Genomic DNA, 27,524 nt, shown 5'->3' with positions numbered 1-27,524 from the left:
TGTAAAGGCACATAGTCTAGAAGCACAGGTACAGTATCGCGTATGAAATCATAATAACGTGCTCCATTGAGCATAGGTGGACGAAACTAAAATGAGCTCTAACACGGAAATTAAGCGTTTCCGGACACATGTCCACATAACATCTTTTTTTTATTTGTGTGTGAGGAATGTTTCCTGAAAGTTTGGCAGTACCGTTTTGTAACACCCTGTATAGCGCAGTTTCTTGTTCAATCACTTGGTATTCTTTTTTTATACAGCGCATACCAAATTTGATTTATAGATAATATAATTGGAAGCCCGTCACAATCAAACATCGTAATATTTAATTTGGAACAGAAATGTCTTGCATATCGAAAAACAAACATATTTAGGAAAAGGACAAATCTTTAGACTAAAAGTCGTCCGGGGTGGCCGAGCGGTTCTAGGCGCTACAGTCTGGAACCGCGCGACCGCTACGGTCGCAGGTTCGAATCCTGCCACAGGCATAGATGTATGTGATGTCCTTAGGTTAGTTAGGTTTAAGTAGTTCTAAGTTCTACTGGACTGATGACCTCAGAAGTTAAGTCCCATAGCGCTCAGAGCCATTTGAACCATTTTTTTTTTAGATTAAAACACTAACGTCGTAATACGTGCCGTACCTACTAATAGTTGTGGTCGACTTGATTGAATGGTTTTAATCAAGGTCTTGACACTTTGGAGCTGAGCTAAGCTGCAGACAAACTGTGGTAGCACGTGATCAGTGCACAGCTAAGCTCCTGTTTAAATTATCGTTTATGACTGTGGCAGCCATTGCTTATGAAACTTAGTCCCAAAAGTAGAGTTTGTGCAGCATGGTGCAAGGTGCATTGAACGTGTGACGCCAGGATGCATAATTTGCTTTTCTCATTTAGCACACAGGTCCATTGAATTCAGTTCTAATATTTTGCTATGTAATATTTCGTAGCTATATGTTGACTTCTTACCATTCGGCAGTGTATCCGGCGGTGGCTTAAAATGGTACTGTATAAACTTCACGTCGCCAGTGTCTAGTTTCATAAGCATAAGGTCTGTGGCTTCATTCTCGCTGCTGGTACTTTTTTTGATTCACACATAAATCTAACAACAGATTTACCAAGGCTGCGCAAATTATCTGTATCTAATGAATCACTTATTATTTTCGTGATCTTTATCCTGAAAAATCAGCTATTTTTCCCTTTTTAAGGAGATTTGAAATAAAAAAAAGATACACGAGATTATTTCAATCAAATCAGTAGTCATTTTATTTATCTTATTCAATCTACGTGTGTGGGGAGTTTAATGTGCAACCCATGGAACACTGCTCGAATCAGGATCGTAGAAACATGTGAAACAATAATTTTTGCGACATACCGCACAGCCATGAACGCTGAATTTCATTTGCATGGTTTTTTTCATTGTGCGTATTGATAAACAGACTTGGTTTATATACGTGAATGGTTCTCAGTCACCCACAATTTTGTGGCGTACCACGAATATCAAAGCATATCGCCGAACATTGGTGCGGACAACTAATTGTGTACATTTGATTGATTTCTTATACAATCTTCTCTAGAAGCTATTGATTTTTCCTTGTGATGACCTCAACCTACAGGAAAAATAATTATCTAAATCTGAACTGTGAAGTCATCCAAAATTCTAGATGGAAAACCACACTCTTTCTTATACTTCTCAATTGGTCACGATCGCACTTTTTTTATGAACTGAAAACTCTAATATTCACCTGAAACTGCTCTGAAATTAACCTGAACCGACAAAATTGTGTATATATTCTCTGAAGCTTCAAAGACATCTAGGACAATATCTGAAGGGAATTAGAAAAAGTGACAAAATTTCGTGAATCACACACAATACTGGTAACAATCGCATGAACACTGGGGGGGGGGGGGGTTTCACCATACATCTGACCCACTTTTGAGTATAACCAGTGTCTCTTAATACTACGACTCGTAGCAATACAATATCAAAAACTTTTATTACTGGGTAAACAGTCACTACGTGATTTGACAGCTGACCTTTATAATTCCCGCTCACGCCAGGAAAAGCAGCAATACGGGAATAGCAGCTTTACGTTATTGGTCAGAACGCAAGCAATTATGGCGGTCACCGTAGTTTTCGCGCCAAGCCATATTTCGCGACAAAATACTCTTATTAGTCACTGTCCTATATCTAGTCTCATAACAATACATAAAACTACATGAAGTAACTACAATAATTTTGACATGCAAGGAGAATTAGTCCTAATGAGAGGAAGAAGTTTATATTTACTGGTGTTTTAACATGACTACCAGGCAACTTTTAATTCACTGATTGTAATTTTATTTTCGTTAGCGGCAAGCAAACAAACTAAACAAAGAATTTAATTAAATAGAGTCTGTAATTCTTATACTTTTAATAGAGAAAGAAAGTTTCTAGGTCAGGGGATAGCGTTCGGCGAAATCCCTTAACTTTTTGTTGCATATGAAGCGTTGCGTTGGGCAGCACGATGTCGGCGGGTTACGATGATGAGAGCAGGACACAGGCAGTTCCGCTGGTTAATCTTCTCCGGCGAAACGCAAATAAAGTTCCGGCACAGCTGTATCATTAACCCCGTGGTGATTTTCAAACCACAAGACGCCAGTATACGAACGTTGTTGACGTGTCCTCTCTTTCAAAGTACATGCCGTAGACATCGCTCGTTTTTACACTTTATGCACTGTCCGTGACGCTATCGTCCATATCTACATCTACATGACTACTCTGCAATTCACATTTAAGTGCTTACACGGTTCGTCACATTCATATAGTCTTAGCCACAAATACACAGGTCATAGAATTGTTCTTGTGTGTGAACCACACCGTAAACAATGTCCACTCTGTTCTCGCATTTCAAACTTCGACAACGTCACTGAAAGCCATTTATATTGCACAGTTAATTAGTCTTCACTATCACGGCTTGATAGAATGTGATATACAACAGTTCCACCACCCAAAACCAATACCAGCAAAGTTCATTCGCATAAAAGCACAGTTCGTGTCGGCCACAACAAAGTAATGTTAGCGGAACTTTCACAGTCCGGTTTATTTGCTCTTAACGTTCGCTGGCGATGGCATTACATACCGTAGTGGTAAAGAGAATTAACAATCTGATAGTTCGGTATCACTGCCCATACAATTACGTATGCTTTTTATGAAACGCAGTACTATTTTTCCCGCGCACGCGTCACAGACAGCCATCCACCATCCCCTCCACTACGCAACAACCTTTCGACTCTCGATATCACTATCGCTGACCCCTGTCTATAGATGTTACATCGTTATCGTAAATTACATAAACCTTTATAAATGTTATTGACTGCATTTTTCACAATTAATAATATTCCAAAAGAGAACTTTACAAACTTTACCACAGGTACAAAGCAAGAAACATATTTATCCATTGGCAAACGAAATAATCACAATTACATCTTCACAGTCAAAAACCACAGTAGAATGTGACACAATCACAATTAGAAATGCGTTCGAAAAGAAGTAATGTAATTTTAACGCGCTTTCTGGCTCACATTCACAGAGAATTTTAGGCGATACTTGCAGTGTGCCGTAGGACATTAGCACATGATCACCGGCTGCCACTGCATTGAAATAGCTAATATACCTTGACAGTATGAAGCTACAATCTCCAGGAGCAAAAGCTAATGAACCTAAGCTAATGATCCTCTTTATTCAGTGGGGTAGAGTAATGCAGTAACTTGTGGAAGATTAAATTTACGGGAATTAATTTATGTGAAAGTAATATCTGAGTTTTAATTAATTTAGAAATTAATTATTTAACTACTGACTTCTTCTTTTTTCACTTGCATCTGTACTTTCTGTAATTTTTCTCCATTCGAGTTTGGAATGTTTATGCTGCGGATTGCTATGGGTATTAGTTTCTTTCCTGAAGATAACTACAGAAGTTCGTTTCTCAAAACTCGTTCGTAATCTGTCGGCTGAAAATGAACTGAATATACGAATGCAGTTTCTACATTCAGTTTATCCGCGTGTTTGCAAATGAACATTGTAAAGCGACTACAAAATTGCGAGTGCATGTACGAACCGAACAGAGAGATAGCTTCTAGAGAATGTGAAGGCATTGATAATTACGCATATACAAGAATGGTAGGAAGGAAAAATGAGAACGTATAAACGACACAGCAAAGAATTAAAAATAAAAAACCACATTTAGACCAATTAACTGAATAAAAATAAAGATGAAACTTATTTAGATTATGATTTAAAAATAAAAATTAAAAACTGCCATTCGAACTCACAATCTTCTTTGCTCGAACTTAACCACTACACTACAGCCGCACTCTGATCTCTTCATTTTAACAAATGTAGTAATTGTAGGTGATCCCCCATGATCTCAGATATTTTTCCGCATGTCAAAAGCAAAGTAAAAGAGTCTAATGCAGACTGGATAACAATTACATCTCTTGGTAGTCTTTATTCTTCAACAACAACGTTGAGAAACAAAGTGTTACATTTTGAAGAAGAATTTGATGCTTTTCGTGGAAACTGAGTGGACAAAAAAGAAAAGTTGAAAAATCTCTGTGCTCTATTTTGAAACAAATATTTCCTGATGTCCATGACATAGTTGTACACTGAAGCGCCAAAGAAACTAGTAGGCTATATGCATGCGTATTCAAACGCAGAGATATGTAAACAGGCTGAATACGGTGACGCGGTCAGCAACGCCTACATAAGAGAACAAGTGTCTGCCGCAGATGTTAGATCGGCTACCGCTGCTACAATGAAAGGTTATCAAGATTTACGACGACGCGGCTATATGAAGCCGTGTTATGGTCGGCAAACGAGCGATGGGACACAGCATCTCCGAGGAGTGGGAATTTTCCTGTACGACCATTTCACGAGTGTACCGTGAATATCAGGAATCCGGTAAAACATCAGATCTCCAATATCGCTGCGGCCGAAAAAGATCCTGCAAGAAAAGGATCAAAGACGACTGAGAAAATCGTTCAACGTAAGAAATATGCAGTCCTTTCGCAAAATGCAGCAGATTTCAGTGCTGAGCCATCAACAAGAGACAGCGTGCGAACCATTCAACGAAACATTATCGATATGGGCTTTCGGACCCGAAGCCCTAGTCATGTACGTCATGACTGCACGACACAAAGCTTCACGCCTCGCCTGGACCCGTCAACACCGACATTGGACTGTTGATGACTGGAAATATGTTGCCTGTTCGAACGAGTCTCATTCCAAATTATATCCAGCGGACAGATGTGTACCGGGTTGGAGACAACCTCATGAATCCATGGACCGTGTATGTCAGCATGGGAGTGTTCAAGCTAATGGAGGTTCTGTAATGGTGTGGGGCATTTACAGTTAGAGTGATATAGGACCCCTGATACATCTAGAAACGACTCTGACAGGTGACACGTACCCAATCATCCTGTCTGATCACCTGCATCCATTTGTGTCCACTGTGCATTCCGACAGACACTGGGCAATTCCAGCAGGACAGCAGGACAATGCAACACGCCACCTGTCCATAATTGCTACAGAGCGGCTCCAGGAACACTTTTCTGAGTTTAAACACTTCCGCTGGCCACCAGATTCCCCAGATGTGAACATTATTGAGCATATCTAGGATGCCTTTCAATGTGCTATTCAGAAGAGATCTTCACCCCCTCATATTCCTACGGATTTATGGACAGCCCTGCAGGATTCACGGTGTCAGTTCCCTCCAGCACTTCCTTAGACATTAGTAGAGTCCATGACGCGTCGTGTTGCGGCACTTCTGCGTGCTGGCAGGGGCCCTACGTGATATTAGGTAGGTATACCAGTTTCTTTGGCTCTTCAGTGTAGTTGTTTATGTAAAAGTAAGAACTCTTATAAGAAATTTATTAGGTATCTGAATCATACAGGTAAACTGAAAGCCATGAGCCGGCAGCTGTGACCAAGCGGTTCCAGGGGCTTCAGTCCAGAGCCACGCTGCTGCTACAGTCGAAGGTTTGAATGCTGCCTCGCGCATGGATGCGTGTGATGTCCTTAGGTTAGTTAGGTTTAATTAGTTCTATGTCTAGGGTACTGATAACCTCAGATGCTAAGTCCCATAGTGCTTAGAACCCTTTGAACCATTTATTTTGGAAGGCATGAAGCAATGTGCCACAATTAGGAAGCAGCTATTGATTGCCTCTTCATCAGGAAACAGAAACGTGCAGTATCCTACTTTGAAATCTATTTCTTTACCAATCGAGTGAGTTGACTTTCATGTTCAGTATCATTTAATTAGTGCTACGTTATAACAAATCCGTCATTCAACATGATTTGAGTTATCCAAGTGTGTGCTTGACCTAACCGAAAGAAAGATGAGCGACAAAGTGCGTGTCGGCGCATTTAAGAGGCAGCCAAGCGCCGTTACGCCTCCTCTCTATGACGTCAGAGCTCTGATCAAATAACAAGCGTTGTTGCCGGAGAGGCTCTCCGTGAGGCCAGGAGACAGCGGGGCTCGTATATTCACCGTGTGGCCGCCAGGCGCCAGTAACAGCTCACAGCTGGCCCACGTTCATTTAGTGCAACCTCCTCTGCCTCGGTATTTCAGCTGCCTATGACGATGTACAAGTCCCTATACTGATCACTACGTTTCGAGCTCTTAGAATACTAGAGAGCCTTATCGTGGGAGTATACATGCTGTTGCACACTTATTGGGCTTTCGTTAGATTGAGCAGTGAGGTGGTGGACACATATGAAGCACACTTGTAAACATAGGACTACCTCGGACTTGTCTGCTGTGGGATGTCGCAGCACACAGTCCACCGGACCCCCACACTAGTTAACGGCTTGGCTGTGTGCTGCTGTCTGTGCTGAACCCAATATCATGGCTGCAGCTCTAGAACCCAGTAATTTCGTGAAGAATTTTTTAACATGGCGCTTTCAACCACTATCTAGTTAAAATTTTTACCTGTACTTACGTAGCATTTATTTTTATTTTACTTTATTCTACATCTGGCCAACGCGGACTGTCCTCAGAATTAAATGCATGTAATCCGAAACCTGTGTAGTTTACAGTTTAAATATTGTAAAGCTCTTTTTTATTTTGTTTTTACCCTGAGTTCATTCAGCTGACTGTAACCAATTGTTATTTTGTATTCTCATTATGTTTTTTTTTTTTTTTTTTTCCTGATAGTCGTACAGTTGCTTCAGAATCGCTACACAGCCGAAATGTGGTAGCACTCAAAACAAAAAAGTAGAAATGTCAGCCACCCGATGCAGTAGATTTATGTCTTTCAGGATTAGTAAGTCAGGCTAGCAAATGAGAAACTGCGATACACAAAACGGAAACCAAACACAATCGCCACGGTCGTGTCGTCAGAAGTTGTGCGTGGATAGCGTGTCTTCTGTGTGCAGTGACCGGTGTTGCGACATGAACGAACAGTGTGGTTCTGGCTTTTCAAATCATGAAACTTTTTTTTGAAGAATATGTAAACAAAGCAGCACCTTGTACGCTTGGGGTTAGCCAAATTAGCTTGCACTGGTTTTAACAAACTGCCCTTGCATTCGGGGGCGATGGAGACTGGCCATTATGATTTGTATTTTCGTGATTTTCCTAAATTCCTTCAGGATTAGTATGGAATAGTTTCTAATACAGGCACACGGCCGACTGCCTATCCCATCCTTGCCAAACTAGGCTTGTAAGTACTCAGATGTGACAGAGGTCATGGGACAGCGATAGGGCAGTGTATTGGCGGAGCTGTCGTTTTGTACTCGGGTGACTCTCCGTGAAAAGATTTGCGACGTCATTATGGCCCCACGACAGGAATTAACAGACTGCGGAATGTTTATACGACTGTAACAATGGAAAATTGTACTGAAATGTGGGAGGATCTGCAACGAATTGACGCATGGTGCAGGGAATGGCAATTGAATCTCGATGTAGACAAGTGTAATATGCTGCGAATACATAGAAAGATAGATCCCTAGTCATTTAGCTACAAAATAGCAGGAAGCAACTGGAAGCAGTTAATTCCATAAATTATCTGGGAGTAGGCATTAGGAGTGATTTAAAATGGAATGACCATAAAAAATTAATCTTCGGTAAAGCAGATACCGGACACCGATTCATCGGAAGAATCGTAAGGAAATCCAGTCCAAAGACAAAGGAAGCAGGTTACAGTACACTTGTTCGCCCACTGCTTGAATACTGCTCACCGGTGTGTGATCCTCACCAGATAGGGTTGATAGAAGAGCTAGAGAAGATCCAACGGAGAGCAGCGCGCTTCGTTACGGGATCATTTAGTAATCGCGAAAGCGTTACGGAGATGATAGATAAACTCCAGTGGAAGACGCTGCAGGAGAGACGCTCAATAGCTCGGTACGGGCTTTTGTTGAAGTTTCGAGAACATACCTTAACCGAGGAGTCAAGCAGTATATTTCTCCCTCCTACGTATATCTCGCGAAGAGACCATGAGGATAAAATAAGAGAGATTACAGCCCACACAGAGGCATACCGACAATCTTTCTTTCGACGAACAATACGAGACTGGAATAGTAGGGAGAACCGATAGACGTACTCAAGGTACCCTCCGCCACACAACGTCAGGTGGCTTGCGGAGTATGGGTGTATATGTGGATGTGCAAGAGCGTGCTGGCAATGCCACATGTCGAGCGTTACCTGCCACCACGGACAACACAGTGGTTGACGGCCTTCACTTAACGATGAAGAGCGCCGCTGTTCGGGTAAAGTTGTTAGTGCTAACAGACAAGCAATACTGCGTGAAATAACCGCAGAAATCAGTGTGGGACGTACGACGAACGTATCCGTTAGGGGCCATGACAGCAGACGGCGACGCGAGTGTCTTTGCTAACAGTACGACGTAGCCTGCAGCGCCTCTTCTGGGTCGCGACCATAAAGGTTGGACCCAAGAGTACTAGAAAACCGTGGCCTGGTCAGATAAATCCAGATTTCAGTCGGTAAGAGTTGCTGGTAACGTCCGAGGATGGCGCAGAACCTACGAAGCCATGGTCCCAGCTTGTCTACAGCCACCGTGCAAACAGATAGTTATTACATAACGGTGTTTACACGGAGTGGACTGGGTCCTCTGGTTCAACTGAATTGATCATTGCCTGGAAATGGTTATGTTTGGCATTTGGAAACCATTGGAAACTATTCGCGGATTTCATGTTCGCCGGCCAGGATGGCCGAGCGGTTCTAGGCGCTACAGTCTGGAACCGCACTACCGCTACGGTCGCAGGTTCGAATCCTGCCTTGGGCACGGATGTGTAAATGGCCTTAGGTTAGTTAGGTTTAAGACGTTCTAAGTTCTAGGGGACTGATGACCTTACAAGTCAAGTCCCATAGTGCTCAGAGCCATTTGAACCATTTCATGTTCGCAAACAACGATTGAGTTGTCGCTGCGCCACAATTGTTCCTGGTAGGTTTGAAGAACATTCTGAAAAATTTGAGCGAATGATTTGGCGCACCGAACATTTGTGGGACATATCAAGAAGTCATTTCGCGCACAAAATTCTGCACCGGCAACACTTTCGCTATTATGGACGGCTGTAGAGGCAGCATGTCTCAATATTTCCGCAGGGAGCTTCGAATGATTTGTTGAGTCCATGTCAAGTCGAGATGCTGTACCGCGGCATGCAAAAGGATACCCGACATGATGTTAGGAGATATCCCATGACTTTTGTCACTTCAGTATTTGTAATGTTGTGCATATGAAATATGTTTGTTACTCTTAAATTGTAATACCACGAAACGCTCTTAGGCCTATAAAAGTTGTAAGTAGGCTGTTTAGGTTAAAATCGCCGACTGCGCTGTGTGCAGTCTGTGGCTGGTTGGACTCATTGTTGGAAGTTTTTCGCCAGTGTAGTGTTGGACAGTTGGATGCGAAAAGCCCGTAGCGTGGAGCAGTTGGAGGTGAGCCGCCAGCAGTGGTGGAGGTGGGAGAAGTTGATACGAGCGGACGATCTGGTGCGTGTGTCCGTCGGAAAAAGAAATTTGTTAAACTGGATGTCACGAATATATATTATGACTTTTGAACACTATTGAAGTAAAATCTTTCATTTGCTAACTATATGACTATCAGTAGTTAGTGACTGCAATAGTTTTAATCTTTTATTTGGATGGCAGTATTGGCGCTCGCTGTATTGCAATAGTTCGAGTAACGAAGATTTTTGTGAGGTAAGTGATTCATGAAAGGTATAGGTTATTGTTAGTCAGGGCCATTCTTTTGTAGGGATTATTGAAAGTCAGATTGCGTTGCGCCAAAATATTGTGTGTCAGTTTGGAAATGATCAGAATAAGTAAAGAGAAAACAGTCTCAGTACGTTCAGTTTCACTCTGCAGTATGAAAATCAAGTAACGCAGAAGTTTTACCAGCACAGTCATTCTTTACATTCAGAGGTGAAGCTACAAAGTGACCCATCGATGAATAAAACTATTACTACCACTACTATTACTATTACCGGTACCACTGCTGCTGCTACCATAAGCACAGTATGCAGGAGAATGAGATGAAAGGAGACGAGAAATAATGCCTATAATAAGGCACGTACCATACACTGAATAATTCATCTTGCCTACTACAATGAAACTTCGTGCATGACTTTACTCATTGTTTGAAGAATTCTTTAACGTATAACAGTTAAATTATTTTAAAAACCAAGCTAATATCTTAGACCTTGTTGCTACAATTAGGCCAGACCATATCGATGATATCAGTATAGAAATGGGGATTAGCGATCATGATGTCATTATAGCAACTATGATTACAACAGTTAACAAATCAGTCAAGAAGGGTAGGAGAGTGTTCCTGCTACATAGAGCAGATAAGCAGTTATTAACTTCTTACTTAGACAGTGAATTTGCATCACTTAGTACCAGTAAAATAAGTATAGAGGAATGATGGGCAAAGTTTAAGCACGTGCCTAGTACGTAGGTAGAGGATGGAGAAGGTTTTATAACCTCAGCAAAAGATCTGACAGAGAACCCGATAAAATTCTGGTCGGGTGTAAAATCGCTAAGCGGGTCTAACAAGCAGGACTTCCATTCAGTTCGTTGTTGACCAGTCTCGTATGGCAGTTGAAGATAGCAAAACGAAAGCCGAAATTTTAAATCTCATGTTGCAGAAATCGTTTGCGTAGGAGAACCGTACAAACATACCGTCATTTGACCGTCGGACAGATTTTCGGATGGACGACATAGAAATAAGCATACCTGGCGTAGAGAAGCAACTTAAATATTTGTAAAGATGGTTCAAATGGCTCTGAGCACTGTGGGAGTTAACATCTGAGGTCATCAGCCCCCTAGAACTTAGAACTACTTAAACCTAAGGACGTCACACACATCTATGCCCGAGGCAGAATTCGAACCTGCGATCGTAGCAGCCGCCTGGTTCCGGACTGAAGCGCCTAGAACCGCTCGGCCACACCGGCCGGCGATTTGTAAAGAAATAAATCACCAAGTCCGGATAGAATCTGAGTTCTATTTTACAAAGAGTACTCTACGCCATTAAGGGACTAGAAAAGAGCGCATTGGACTTCGGTATGTAAGGGAGGTAAAAGAACGGACCCCAAAATTCATAGGCCAATATCCGTAACTTCTGGTTGCTGCAGAACTTTGAACGTATTGTCAGTTCGAATATAAGCAGCTTTTGTCCACGAATCAACATGGTTTTAGAAAGACTCGCTCCTGCAAAGCTCAGCTTGCCCTTTTCTCACGTGATATACTGATAAATATGGATGAAGGGCAACAGACAGATTCCATTCCGGAAAGCATTTGTCATGGTGCCTCATTGCAGGCTCTTAATGAAGGTACCAGCATCTGGAGTAATTTCACAGGTATGTGAGTGGCCCCGAGGCTTCTTAAACGAAAGAACCCAGTATGTTGACCTCGACGGCGAGTGTTTATCAGAGACAAAGGTATTGTCAGGAGTGCCCCAGGGAAGTGTGACAGGACCGCTGTTGTTATCTGTATACACAAATGATTCGGCGGACAGGGTGAGCAGCAGTCTGCGGTTGTTTGCTGGTGAGACTGTGGTGTCCGGTAAGTTGTCGAAGTCGAGTGACTGTAAAAAGATACAAGACGTCTTAGATAAACTTCTAGTTGGTATGATAAATGGTAGCTAGTCCTAAATATGGAAAAAACATAAGTTAATGCGGATGAGTAGCAGGAACAAACCTGTAATGTTCGGGTACAGTATTACTAGTGTCCTGCCTGATGCAGTCAGGTGGAACGAGCATGTGAAAACTGTTGTAGTGAAGGCAAATCGTCGATTTCGCTTTATTGGGATAATTTTAGGGAAGAATGATTCACCTGTAAAGCAGACCGCATATAGGACACTGGTGCGACCTATTGTTGAGTACTGCACGAGTGTTTGGGATCCGTACCAGATCGCATTGAAGGAAGTCATCGAAGCAATTCAGAGGCGCTAGGTTCGAAAAAAAAAAAAAACCGTTAGTGTTAGGAGTTGCTTCTGGAACTCTAATGGGAGTCCCTGGAGGGAACGCGGCGTTCTTTTCGAGGAACACTGTTAAGAAAATTTAGAGAACCGGCATTTGAAACTGACTGCCGAACGATTCTACTCCTGCCAACAAACATTGCACGGAAGGACCACGGAGAGCCGCGCGGGATTAGCCGAGCGGTCTCGGGCGCTGCAGTCGTGGCTGGTCCCGGCGGAGGTTCGAGTCCTCCCTCGGGCATGGGTGTGCGTGTGTTTGTCCTTAGGATAATTTAGGTTAAGTAGTGTGTAAGCTTAGGGACTGATGACCTAAGCAGTTAAGTCCCATAAGATTTGACACACATTTGAACATTTTTTTTTTTTAACCACGAAGATAAGATACGAGAAAGTAGGGTTCATATGGAGGCGTACAGACAGTCGTTTTTCGCTCGCTCTGTTTGCGGGTGGAACAGAAGGAGAAATGACAAATAGTGCTACATACTCTGCCAAAGTGTAGGAACCTAGGCTCGATGTAGGTGGCAGTGGTTACTCGGAGATGGAGAGGCTTGCACAGTATAATGTAACATGGAGGGCTGCATCAAACGAGTTTTCGGACTGAAGACCACAACCACAGCATGCGGCAGGAATTAATATGTTGTCTGGGGCTTTCCAGAAAGCACTCTTTCGAAATTTGAATAGCAAACTTGTCCGTGATGCACACCGCCTCTCCTGTAGCGTCTGCCGCTCAAGCATTTCTGTGGCGCTGTCACGCCGACTAAACGATCCCGTGACGAAATGCACAGCTCTTCTTTGGACTATCAACACTTTGGATAATCTTAACGTCAGCAAATATAATAATATCTGCTACATGCTCGTAGTGTACCACAGATGTGAACACATTTGGCTCCGCACGTGTAACGTGTCACGTGGCATAACGAATCGTAGTGCTCCACAGCATTTTATGCTGTAGACACTGTCAGCAGAAATATGACTTCTAACCTTTCTGTAACTTTACTGTCATAGCTCCGTCGTTTTTCTTTACCTTTCCTTCGTACTTTACAACTAAATTCTCCAGATTGAAGGAAGCTTGTGCTGTCTAAAAATTGATTTTTATTTTTGTCTTAAAAAATTCTCTGTCGTTTTCTGAACGAGAAAAAGTTTACTTCCATGAAAAATGACCACAGAAAGTCAGTCAGTTCTGTTAAAAACAAAGTTTTGCTCTCATTCGCGCCAAAACAACAGCTAGCAGTGACTAAACTCTCTGTATAAACAAGAAACAAGCAACTGTAAAGCTTTCGCAGTTTAGCCAACTAAAAAGTCACGAAAATGAAACAAATGGACGTGGTCGGATTACAGACGAAAAAACAGACGGGTTACAGTATTATTATAGACAAATCATAAGACAAAATAAAAATGACCTTGAGGGAATGAAAAAGGCAGTGTGGGCTACCTTCTTTCATAAATCCTCCATGGATGATAACCCATGTCATGCACTCTGCCCGCATGGCAGTGACCTATGGCGTGATTACCAGAAGCTGTTACTCAAGGTGAGACCTACAACCATAAGCATTCTTTGCCATTTGCTATAATTAAAGTTATAAAACCTATGTGGATCTTAGTGACACACGATTATTAGAGAAATGTTATATGGTAGGACTCAAAATCCAAATGAAAGTTTCAGCAATTGTAGATTGGAACGGACACCGAAAACTGTTATGCTAGGAATAAATACTTTGAAAATAGGTGTGCTAGATGCTGTTCTACGTTTCAGCGACGGTGCAGTGTCAAGGCTTAATGTTACGGAACTTATGGGAGTGCCTGGTGGACTAAATATGCATACAGCACTCTAGACACTGACCGAAAGAGACTCTTCGAAGCAGAAAAATCAGTATTGGAAGTCACCAAAGAAGCAACACTACGTAAAAGAAGAGTGAAAAGTACAAGGGAGGAAGAACAACACAGGAAACGAGATGAATAGGGTCCTGGAATGCATTAGTGCCGTGCAAGTTTAACAGAAAAAGCAAGTTTTAACTTCAACTTGAATTTCCCGAAAGTTAAATTATTTCATGTTCTGGTACACTTTGGCTAAAAACTATTAAACATAGACAGCTGAAATTTTGTATACTGTCTTAAAACATGCTTAATTACAAAGCAGACTACTGTTGTGACTTACCTTTCAAAATAAAATGATTTTTTGAAGAAAAACCTTGAATTAATTTCCAAAATATTTGATAATCATAATTAAATTTATTGTGCCACAATTTATGACAGTACCATCTTTTCAATAGTCTGCTTTAAAGATAATAGTGTAAAGAACTTACAGCAGATAAATAAACCTTCTACTTCATTTGTGTTTTGAGTAATGTGTACCCATGATGTACATTAATAAGTAGCGTGGTTTATTTCACTTGCAACAAAAAATGCAATTAAAAGAAAAGTGTGAGAGTTAAAGATGTGGTTCATAGACAAAAATGTTCCCAAAAGATGACTTAATAGATATTAACATTATATGGGCTTTCAGATCTTATTCTTTGAGTTACACTGTTCGGAAAACTGACAGTTTTTTCAAAGTTTCCCCTAGTATTCACGGATCAGTCCCCTTAACACACAACCTATATTTTAAGAGCGCATTTCCTCATTGTCTACTCGCTCAGCAACAACACTACGTACACTGAACACACGCGCTGCTGGTACGACGAAGCCAGTTTCATATCAGTTTTATCAAGCAGTGCTGCCAACGTACTTGCATTGTGAGTCGATATTCCCGTGTACTCCTTGGGACCAGCAGCCTGATCCGTGCTGGTGCGTTGCGACTGCCGAATGAAGCCCGGCTGACCTAGATCGTCCCTCCTCTTCGCCGGTTGGCCTTGCCCGATAAAGGAGCATCATTTTAAGTGCGTGACGCAGCGGCGTCACACTCACGTGAGCTCACAGATAGCAAAACTGTTTACATCTAGTGGATGCGACGATAAGATCTGCGGTTGTCATGTGAAACGGATTAGTGTCCCTACGACTTCCTGTTTTCTTCTGCTTAAATTTAAAACTCAATTGTTGATTTATTTTGCACGTCAATTACCCTCCGTAAAAGCGTTTAAACGTTGTATATTATTTCATCAGTTATCTTTGTCAGCTTGCATACAGGTGTGAATACGAAAACTTCGTTCATGATTAAAATCCGTCGAATACAGAGTAGCACTCGAGAGTGTTCTGCCTTTATGATTTGTGTTGTATGACAATCATTCTATGAACATTATTTTGAACAAAATTCCTTAAAGAGTGTTACAATGCGTAAGAAAGTGATCTTCGTGTACTTTTTGTTCTTCATAAAAAAACGGCAGTCGATTAAGTTACCCTTCAAACGGCTACATACAACTGTCATTAAGTAATGACAAGATTTGGTAAATACACTCCTGCTCTTTGAAGCGTTTCGCCCTGCGACGTATTTATAGTCATCGCAAATTCAATTTTAATATTCAAATGTCTTCTTGTCAATCGAAGAGGCATGCTGGGATCAAATGGCGTTAAGTTTATCCCTGGTATTACATCTGGTTTCCCGGAGTCAGTCAGCTGAGCATTGGTTGTAAACAGTTGGTTGTAAACAGTTGACCGGTGTGAAATTTTCGCACTTCTATTGTTGTAAATAACTGTATTTAGCATAAGTGTAATTTTTGAGATAGGAGTAGTGTGCGTATGAAGAGAAAACATCTTTAAAAAGGAACTGAACGACGTGAAATAATAATCATGAATTTATGAAAAAAAGCCTTCTTTATACGTATTTTGATGCATATAATTTTGAACAAAATTGCTTACTGGGTGTTACAGTAACTCTGTGTAAACGATACTTCACGTAGAAATGTAATCTTTGTACACTTTTTGTTTCTCGTTTCCTTCAGTGAGTAGGGGCAGAGATAATGGACTACCGCAGTTGGTCACGAATGTTATATCAGACCATTCTGTATATAAACTATCCAATTAATAAGTACTTTAAAACAAATAAAATAGTATTTCTAATCAGCTAATATGAAGAGTTTGTATTTCGTGATCAGTAAGTTAGCTTCGTAAAATATAGGTGTTAAGATGGGCGTCCGAACACCCGTTTGCCTAATGATAATTTACCTTTTTATGTTAAAATTCTCCACAAATAGTACGTTTTAGTGCAAAATCGGAATGCAATGTCAGACATCGCTTTAAAAACCTTTCCATCGATACCTCATTCATCGCTGTATGATTAGCATGTTTTGAGAAAAGGGATGTCGACTTGAGAAATAATATATATAATACTATTGATGTACTTGGTAACTGACAGAAGAGTCAAAGTTTTCTCGATAGTAAACGTGATTTGGCAGTACTACCAGGCAAAAGCATTTCATTTCGGGACAAAACCATTTGACCAGTAATGAACGTTGCTTGATATAAGGCTTCCATAGCTAACCATCATCGACAAGAAACGTTAAGTTCTATTCACACTCGACAGAACACCAGCAGGTCTAAACGTACAATGTTCTGCCTTGCAATTAATGATAGGGTTGTAATAGACTGTGACACATTTCTGTGACATAAATCTACTGTTGCATACCCAAAAGAATCTGACGAAAATCCTACCCAAATTATGGTCTGCACCAGCTGCAGCCAGTGAACGGTGATACCACCCACCGTCGTACGGAAATAGTTTCACGAGGGAGGCACATCTGTGGAGCAACTGCACTGCCTGACAAGAAAGGTGAAGCACGCAGAAAGGCAGGAGGGAACGAGATGACACATAAGTGGTTGACAGCGTATGTGATTTTTGCGGCATGGACATTCTGCAGTGATGTGTCATGGCATGTAAGCAATAAGGCCTCGGTAGGACGTTGGAGGGAGTTGACACCACATCCACACACACACAAGTTTTTTCTTGTGCTTGCTCCTTCGTCCCACAGTTTTCATAGGGTCGGCGTTATTACAATCGGATTTGTCATGGTTAATTGAAAGGAGTAGCCAGATGTCCTTCCTGCCACCACCCCATACCCCCCCCCCCCTCCACCCCCCCCCCCCCACCCAGGACAGAACCCGTGTAGCCAAGCTGCCTGCGTCTAGCATAAACCATGAAGGAATGCGAATGTGTATCAAATGTCTGTGAGCCGTGTAACTGAGGTGGGATGTGGAGAGCAGCCCAGTATTCGCGTAGTGAGATGTGAAAAACCGCCTAAAAACCACATCCAGGCTGGCCAGCGCAACGGCCCATATCGTTAATCCGCCGTGCAGATTCGATCTGGGGCTGGCGCGCCTACCCACAAACAAGTTATCAAATTCCTGTAAATTCCGGGGAGGTGGGGCTGATGAGCTCTAACATCCCAGATGTATTCAATCGTGTTCAGATTTGGTGAATTGAGGGTCCAGCACATCAATTGGAACTTGCCACTGTTTTCCTCGAACCACTTCATCACACTCCTCTCCTTGTTACATGGCGCATTATCTTGCTGAAAAATGGCACTGCTGTTGGAAAAAGTTATTGTCACGAAGGAGTGTACGTGATCTGCAACCAGCGTACGATACGTCATGGTGTCTTGCTCGAGCTCCATTGGACCCATGGATGACGTCATGGATGTTCCCCAGAGCGTAATGGAGCCACTGTCAGCTTGTCGCTGTCCTGCAGTACAAATGCCAAGGAGCTGTTCCCCTGAAAGACGACGGATTCGTGCCCTCCCGTCAGCACGAAGGTATTGGGATTCATCAGACCATGCAATGCTCAGCCAATGGAGCAGCGTTCACTGACAATGCTCATGTGCCCGCTTCAGTTGTAGTTGCCGATGTCATGGTGTTAACATTGGCACACGCATGGGTCGTGGCTGCAGAGACCCATTGTTATGAGTGTTTAGTGCACTGTGTGTTCAGACACACCTGTACTCTGCCCAGCAATAAAGTCTGGTGTTATTTCCACCACAGTTCGCCACCTGTCACGTTTTACCAGTGTGCCCAGCCTGCGACGTCCGATATCTCTAATGAGATGTGGTCAAGATATTGAAAATGTTATTGTTTCATTAGCTGTGCCTCATTTTCTTGAATTTCAGTTGTGTTCAGATTTGTTTTATTGTGGAACTGTGATTTACTCTAGAATTTCTAGGAGTTGTAAGAGGCCGTCTTTCAGACTTTCTTACGCTCCGTCATTTCTGGTGCACTGTCTGTCCTCTGACTAAGCGAGCAACTGCTGTCCAGATGCTCTGGGCTCTACCCGTTTCCTGCCACACTGTCCCCACCTTTATATCTGGGGTGACCAACAACGGTCGCTTCTGGTGCCCTGACCTAAGCACCTCTCTGGCTAGTGCACACTGGCTAGTACTCAGACCCCCCAACTCCCCCACCCCTCCCCCGCCCATCCTCCTACCCATTCTAGGCGACCGAATAACCCTCCTATGTAAGTATAACATTACATGTTACTTCAGTGATTATAAATTTGAATCAAATTCAGTGAAACCTTGTGAGCCTATCTATCAGTATGACAGTGCTGTCCTGCATGCGTGCACTGATTTGGTTGGGAAGGGTGTCGTAAAGCCGTCTTATCCTCTGGTGAGGTAACCTGGTCCAAAGCTGTTGATACCGGCACTGGGAGCCAACATCCGATCTGATACCACAGGTGTCCCACTGGGGATGGATCTGGGACTGCTGCTGGCCACGGAAGTACCTCAACAACACTCAGAAATTTCACGGAGATACGTGCGGCTTCTGGAGGAGCGTTGTCCTGTTGAAAAATGGCGCCACAATGCTGTCGAATGAGACGTAACACATGAGGACGCCGGATGCCCGTGAGGTAGAGCTGTGCTTTGTTCCCTTAAGCACTGCCAGCCTTGACCTAAAACCATACCCGATGGCTCTACGCAACAGTCCACCAGGAGTAACACCGCTTTGTCTCTCCAAGGCATTAGAAGAGTGGGGCCTCCCTCCAGGTCACCGCTGCACTCACTGAGAACAGCTATCCAGGGCAGGGCGGAACAGGGATTCATTGTTGAACACAATACAACACATTCATCAGCAGCCCTCACTTCCCGGTGTTGGCACCTCTCCAAATGCAGATCTTTGTGTTGTGATGTTAATGGCAACCTGCACATTGGATCGTAATTCCGGAGTCGGGCTGCCGTGAGTCCCCGGCCAATGGTGTGACAGGATACAGAATGGAGCGAGGTGAAGGATAGATGTCCAAGAACGCTTGCATTTTTCTTGCGTGTCTGGTCGGGTAAACACGTCCACCGCTCGCTTCGTCGGCTAAACTCTACGTTCTGCACAGACTGTTTTGTTTGTGTGTTACTGTAGCCCACTGGTAAGAGAACACACATGATGCGAATACAGATATTGATGTCTCAAAATGCCTCCTATCGACCGACCACTTCTCTTACTCAAGTTTTGCCACAAATTCCTTTTCTCCCCATTTCTATTCAGTACCCCCTCTTCAGTTATGCGATCTACCCATTTAATTTTCAGCATGTGGCACCACATATCAAAAGCTGCTATTCTCTTCTTGTCTGAACTGTTTATCGTCCAACTCTCACTGCCATGTAAAGCTATACTCCAGTCACTACAGACAAATCCCTTCAGAAAAACTTCCTGACACTTAAATCTATATTCAATAAATTTCTCTCCTTCACAAACGCTTTTTCTTGTCGTTGCCACTCTAGATTTTATATCCTCTCTGCTTCGACCAACACCAGTTATTTTACTGCCCAAATACACTCCTGGAAATGGAAAAAAGAACACATTGACACCGGTGTGTCAGGCCCGCCATACTTTCTCCGGACACTGCGAGAGGGCTGTACAAGCAATGATCACACGCACGGTACAGCGGACACACCAGGAACCGCGGTGTTGGCCGTCGAATGGCGCTAGCTGCGCAGCATTTGTGCACCGCCGCCGTCAGTGTCAGCCAGTTTGCCGTGGCATACGGAGCTCCATCGCAGTATTTAACACTGGTAGCATGCCGCGACAGCGTGGACGTGAACCGTATGTGCAGTTGACGGACTTTGAGCGAGGGCGTATAGTGGGCATGCGGGAGGTCGGGTGGACGTACCGCCGAATTGCTCAACACGTGGGGCGTGAGGTCTCCACAGTACATCGATGTTGTCGCCAGTGGTCGGCGGAAGGTGCACGTGCCCGTCGACCTGGGACCGGACCGCAGCGACGCACGGATGCACGCCAAGACCGTAGGATCCTACGCAGTGCCGTAGGGGACCGCACCGCCACTTCCCAGCAAATTAGGGACACTGTTGCTCCTGGGGTATCGGCGAGGACCATTCGCAACCGTCTCCATGAAGCTGGGATACGGTCCCGCACACCGTTAGGCCGTCTTCCGCTCACGCCCCAACATCGTACAGCCCGCCTCCAGTGGTGTCGCGACAGGCGTGAATGGAGGGACGAATGGAGACGTGTCGTCTTCAGCGATGAGAGTCGCTTCTGTCTTGGTGCCAATGATGGTCGTATGCGTGTTTGGCGCCGTGCAGGTGAGCGCCACAATCAGGACTGCATACGACCGAGGCACACAGCGCCAACACCCGGCATCATGGTGTGGGGAGCGATCTCCTACACTGGCCGTACACCTCTGGTGATCGTCGAGGGGACACTGAACAGTGCACGGTACATCCAAACCGTCATCGAACCCATCGTTCTACCATTCCTAGACCGGCAAGGGAACTTGCTTTTTCAACAGGACAATGCACGTCCGCATGTATCCCGTGCCACCCAACGTGCTCTAGAAGGTGTAAGTCAACTACCCTGGCCAGCAAGATCTCCGGATCTGTCCCCCATTGAGCATGTTTGGGACTGGATGAAGCGTCGTCTCAAGCGGTCTGCACGTCCAGCACGAACGCTGGTCCAACTGAGGCGCCAGGTGGAAATGGCATGGTAAGCCGTTCCACAGGACTACATCCAGCATCTCTACGATCGTCTCCATGGGAGAATAGCAGCCTGCATTGCTGCGAAAGGTGGATATACACTGTACTAGTGCCGACATTGTGCATGCTCTGTTGCCTGTGTCTATGTGCCTGTTGTTCTGTCAGTGTGATCATGTGATGTATCTGACCCCAGGAATGTGTCAATAAAGTTTCCCCTTCCTGGGACAATGAATTCACGGTGTTCTTATTTCAACTTCCAGGAGTGTAGTTAAACTCATGCTCTAATTTCAGTGTCTCATTTCCTAATCTAACTGCCTCAGTATCGTCTTATTTAATTAGACTACACTCCATTACCCTCGTTTTGCTTTTGTTGATGTTCATCTTATACCCTCCTTTAAAGACACTGTCCATTCTGTTCAACTGCTCTTCCAAGTTCTTTGTTGTCTCTGACAGAATTAGAATATCATTGGCACATCTCAAAATTTTTATTTCTACTCCCTGAATTTTAATTTCTACTCCATATTTTTCTTTGGTTTCCTTTGCTGCTTTCTGAATGCCCAAACTGAATAACATCGGATCATCATACATATAGGTGATGGAAATACCAGAGAGGGGATCTTCACAAGCTTAACAAACAGCTGTGGGCTGTTTGTAGCAAACCAGCTCCCAATAAGGGGTGATGTCTGTCTAGACACAGTTATCACCAACCTCAACACTTGGGATTACAATATCAGTGCAGTTGGACCAATGGTTGCTGTTCACAGCGCATTAGTACTGGAATTCAGTATGAAGAGCAAGACTAAATTGGAACTAAGCAATTGGCACTTAAGTTACACACTCAGTAGACGGATTTGTAAAAAAGAGGGAGTAAATGATTTGAAAGTAGCAGTGCTGGTGTAAAATGGCAGCAGAAATGGCAGAAAAGAGGACCAGTAACTCATTTGATGTCTGTTGCGAACCTTCAAACGAAATTCAATAACATGTTCCACATAATCCCCAAGAAGAATCTTGTTGACGCATTAAAAGGAAGGGGAAAACCTGTTAAAGAGTAGATGTGGTATTCAGCTGCATTAGATAAAGTAAAATACGTTGTAATAACGTTGAAGGACCGAATGAGGATAGCTTCAGATCCTCTAACTAAAGAGCTGCTCCATTTAAATAGATCCAAGAGATTTTACCGAAGGGAAATAGAGGATGCAAGAAAGAAATACAATGACACGTTCAGCGAAGAGGCTCATAATCCATGTACAGGAGATTGGAATCTAGTAAATGATCACAGGAAGAAGCCTACCGTCGCCTTATATTTTTGCAGTCCTGATTTCTTCAGCAAGTAATTTGTTAGGATAGTGTAAAATTGTGTAAGTGAAATTTCAGACTCTGGCTTGCATCCTACAGTTTATGTAAAAAATGTAAGCTGTTGCACTATTAAAAACTGGAATGTAGCGCGCCCTAAGGACATTATAAAAATAGTGAATCCTCATAAAAGTTGAGAGAGTGCAGACATACGGGCAACTCCTGCACGGTCCTGAAGAAAATTATTCCGTAGAATGCTCAGCCACTACCCATAGTGTTCAACAAGTATTTACCCTTTAGTATCTTTGTGGCGGTTGCACTTGAGTTTAATTATTTCGTTTGTTCTCCTTTGTGCGTTGCTATACTGGCTGAAAAGCGGGTTGTGGGTTCCGACACACACTATTGTAAATCATGTAGCCGACAGGTGCACAGTTGCGTTTTTCAGAACTTTAATTTTCACTTTGCACAACACCCAATATTACACAGTTATATGGCCAGTGCACTGTTATTTAACCTTCGATAAGCCTCATTAATAGTTAGCAGGCGAAACTCTACATACTGCTACAATAGTTTCTTGTTGAACATCTACGAGCAGTAAAACCTAGCTACAAAGTTCACAGTTCTTGAAGAATAATCAGGTACTTATGGAGCAGACACTGTTTTTGTTTTAACAGATGGCCTAATTGTAGAACACTTATTCCGCAGTTAATTTGAAGCATTGTTGTTGTTCTAACCAGCACAGGTTACTCGTCTGAAACTCGGCCTTGGACTGACTGACTGTCTCGTGAACAAAAATCGGGCCCTTATATATCATTAAAATAATCTCTACTGAACCTACACATTGTTCGAAGTTAAATTTACAGAAATTACAATTAAAACTTAACTCACTCAATTAACTGCATACATCGAAAAATTGCGTGTTTTAACAGTATCTTCTACTACGATGCTGAGGCAGAATTATTTGTTTAAATCATGAAATTAACAAATATAGTTACGCAAACAATACCTGTGACAAAACTGTTAATTACTTAGCAGTTAATGAAGAGCTGGTCTTGCTAACATGTTTTTGAATGGAGCTAAATAGATACTTTAAGATTAGCAGTACTTCGTCTTCCAAATGTTTGCAATTATTACCTAATTTATATTTGTTTATATGCCAACAACAGAATTTAGGATGAAAGATACTAACTAGGGATAGTCAAAATAAATTAGAAAACTAAGTACAAAGTCCGGAACCGTGTGACTGCTACGGTCGCAGGTTCGAATCCTGCCTCGGGCATGGATGTGTGTGATGTCCTTAGGTTAGTTAGGTTTAAGTAGTTCTAAGTTCTAGGGGACTGATAACCACAGCAGTTGAGTCCCATAGTGCTCAGAGCCATTTGAACCATTTTTGAACTAAGTACAAAATTGGATCTGGTGTTATTTACGTACTTTAAAACTGAAGGCCAATCTTTCTCCTTAACGGAAATGCAGATTATATTCACGTATGTTAATGATAATTAGTTAAAAGTAACAAAACGAATTTAAGGAGGCAAATTGCAAAACCAGAGGGGTATTAAAATTATCCCAACTTTCTTCGTCACATCTTCCCAGAATTCCTGAAACTGGCATGGACAGTACCAGTCTACAAAAAGCGTAATCTATGCGAAGTGTCCAGTTTTAGACTAATTTCAATAATATCAGTTTTAGCTTAAGTTATTGAGTCTGTGATGAAAGACCAGACACTCAGTCATATTGAAGACAATAAACTCGGTTTTCGCAAAAGACAGTCAATGGTTGCAACAATACTGGATTTAATTACAAAGGTAAGGCAAGGGCTAAGGCCAGAAAAAGTGTGCTACTGACACTCTGTGACCTGAGGAAGGCGTTTGACTGCACCTCGCTCAAGATGCTACTTAAAAAGCTGAAGTGTTGTGGCACTGGAGGTGTTGTTCTGACAACTCTTCAACTTTTTCTTGAAAACCGAGGGCAGGTAGTATCAGACCACGAAACAGTCTCCCAAGAATTAAAGTTGGAACATGCCGTAGTCCAGGGATCCGTTATAGACCCCTCCTGTTCCTTATTTATGTGAATAATAGGTATCTCCACGCACGAATGCTTGCAGGCTTGAGTACCCCGAAAGTAAGACAGAGTTAGGTATCAGAAACATTATGGATCTGAAGAAACTGGTGGATAATAGTTTCAGTGTCTGTAGGGACTGTCCCAATCTTTGGCAGATACACAGTCTGGAGGCCCATGCGACCCCAACTGATTGATTCCTTTTTCTTATCTGTCCTATCAGTAGAGTAAACTCTCCTGTCTATAGATCAGAGTCTGTAGAGAATCTGCCTCACCTTGACAGATACATAGACTGGTGAACTGTGCACTCCCACTTGGATGAAAACTTATTTCAGTTTCCTGAGTCTAATTAGACTTAATTCTTTTTATTGCGTTGCGGAGCATAGGGCACAAAAGAGTCTAATAGTGAGTAATAGTCTTCCTAGTTTAAGTATTACTGCCGATTTTGACATATCAGGATTACGTAACGGTAATCACGGGAGGTGAGCGTGCGTTAAAAATTTAAGATTTTCGTTGAAACGCTGCAGCTTCAGCGGGGAAGATTGTAGTGCGAGTAAATTAGGCTGTGACAGCTGAAGGTAACGATTACCAGGAAAATGTTTAAATACATTGCACGACAGGAGTACTAAATACGGAAGTTCTTTAAAATTTGTAGAACTGATATCTGCATTAAGTGCTCGTTTATTTAAATGGGTTATTGCGTTGTCTATAATTAAAAGAATATTTAATAAGCTTGTACCATATAGAGGTAAGAAAAATTGTTTCTTCTATAATTCGAAGAAGAGATGAGGATGTTTCGTAACGGTCATATTTGTTTAAAAAGGTCAGCAGGCTGACATAAGAAAATGGAAGTGATGTCTCAGGGTGATTTACTCAGTAGAGAATTGAGTTGTAATGGGGTCAGTAGACTGACATAACTAGTGGAGAAATGAAAATGGAGTGGAGAATATTTATTTCTCTCACGTCTCAAGAAGTGTTCTAAAAACGCATATGCTTGCTGTAAGACAAACTTAATTAAAGTGTAAATATTGACTAAAACGAGCGATATTACGGGCAGATAAAATGATTAAGAATTGCATATTATTGAGAAATGTGAATTCAATAGACACAGTTTTTTTAAATGTAGACAACGAAAACGTATGGGAGTTGTCGATAAAGACTTTCGTAGTGAGCTAATCCATATGCTAAGTGAGCCATACACAGGCACAAGCTTACTGTGGCCACACGAGTTTACGAAACAATCGAACAGCTGTCACAAGAATAATTTAATGCAAACTAGCCAAAACAAGACAAACTAAATATCGGTCTGTACCGATATAAAGAAGACTAAAGAAATCTGTGAACATAAAAGGGCATGGATCTTATCCACAACGAAAAATGTAGTGAGATGATATTAATCATTTCGTGCGTTTTAAAGGCTTTATACTAATATTAAAAAATGATACTTTAAACAGAAATGTCTTTCTGTTGACTTCGATTACGATACTGTAAATGAATAAGGACAAGGAAGTAGATCTAGAATTTATTTTGTCCTTTCTTAGTAAAGTAAGAGAACAGATGCTGCGGCTGTGTTTTCTGGTTCTCTGGGACATTGTCCGTCTTGTGATTGCAGCCTATGAGACGTTTGAAGAGGACACAAACCAGAGTGATGTACGAGTACCAGAGATGTGCTTATGGAGTCTATTGTTTTCTTTCTTTGCATCTGATATCGAAGAGCACCAAAGTGAAAGCAACCAAATCAGCGATTGCCCAGCACTGCTTAGAGCTGAATCATACTATGCAGTATAATTATGCAAAGATTTTAACACAAACGTCGAGATACTGGGACAGCGTCATCCAAGAATCCCTTGAGGTTAAAGTCACGGAGAATCTCATTAACCGTGACACATGTTTCCAGCTGAGCTCTGCCTGGAACCCGGCACTCGATCTTCTAAAGACACAACGGAGGCAACGCCAAGACCCCAACAGACGCAAGTATGAAGATGGAGTTAAAGAAAACAGCCCAGTGCATGAAACAAAGGACGCGCGTGAAATGGTATGTCAGACAACAGACACAATATTTAAGGACGTTCTTCCGAGTCTCGAGTGGCAATTTCTACACCATGGGCCTGAAAATAACATTTCAGCCGCTCCTGGGTGGAGGGGGGCACGTATTTCGGACAGAATACCTAACACGACACATCACTGTAACAAAACGTCCTAGATCACAGGAGGGCTTAAAAGACGACAAACGGAGTCTAGCACGGCTTCGGCGTCATTCATAACTAATATAGCAAGATTGACAACGGATAATAACCGCAAAGCACCTGCACTGCGTTCGGAACAGTCGCGGCTAGAAGAAAACGCTACAGACGCTGACATTGATCGGCACACACCACGAACAAAGCGCCAGGCGCTGCGATGATCGCAGAGGAAACGCCTGGCACAACGTAGGCATAAATACCGGACTCGTTCCACAATGGAATCAGTATCGGACAGCACGTGAAAACGGCTGCGAGTCGCGCAGTGGAAATACCGTGCAGGAAAGACACCAATAATCGGTAGAAACCTGATTATTCAACATGACAACGCCTCGCCGGGAAAGCCTGAAGAATTACAAGATGTAACAAGTTTCAAGACAATATTGTAAAGCTTCAAGATACAGGAGATACAAACTGACACAGTTCAGAGGCCACCATCTACCGTCGGTTTCATTTGGAAAATTTTGGAGTTGAAATCTTAAGAGCAATCGGACTAAAGATTTTATAGGACATTAATGAAGTACAGATTTTCTTATAGTAAAGTTCAGCTAACAACGATATACGAGGGTCAGTCAAAAAGTAATGCCTCCTATTTTTTTCTACGTTTAATTGTCAGGAAATTTAAATGC

At 42.6% G+C, this 27,524-nt stretch overlaps 1 protein-coding gene across 2 annotated transcripts in view; it reads right to left on the bottom strand.

Annotated features, from left to right (window-relative positions):
- Positions 1-27,524, bottom strand: part of LOC126284857 (UDP-glycosyltransferase UGT5-like) — a 131,219-nt gene that overhangs the window by 67,534 nt on the left and 36,161 nt on the right. Inside the window, exon 1 of one of the 2 annotated variants that reach the window (XM_049984091.1) lies at positions 15,190-15,312. The exons of the other annotated variant lie outside the window; for it this stretch is intronic. Coding sequence (XP_049840048.1) covers positions 15,190-15,195 — 6 coding nt within the window. The 5' untranslated portion in view covers positions 15,196-15,312. Of the gene's footprint in view, positions 1-15,189; positions 15,313-27,524 lie in introns of those variants that run through there. 2 annotated transcript variants of the gene reach the window in all.

This window comes from Schistocerca gregaria, chromosome 8 (genome assembly GCF_023897955.1).
Source record: "Schistocerca gregaria isolate iqSchGreg1 chromosome 8, iqSchGreg1.2, whole genome shotgun sequence".
In the NCBI taxonomy this organism is placed as follows: Eukaryota; Metazoa; Arthropoda; class Insecta; order Orthoptera; family Acrididae; genus Schistocerca; species Schistocerca gregaria.
Note: the sequence above shows the minus strand (reverse complement) of the source record. Positions and strands in the feature narration are given on the sequence as shown.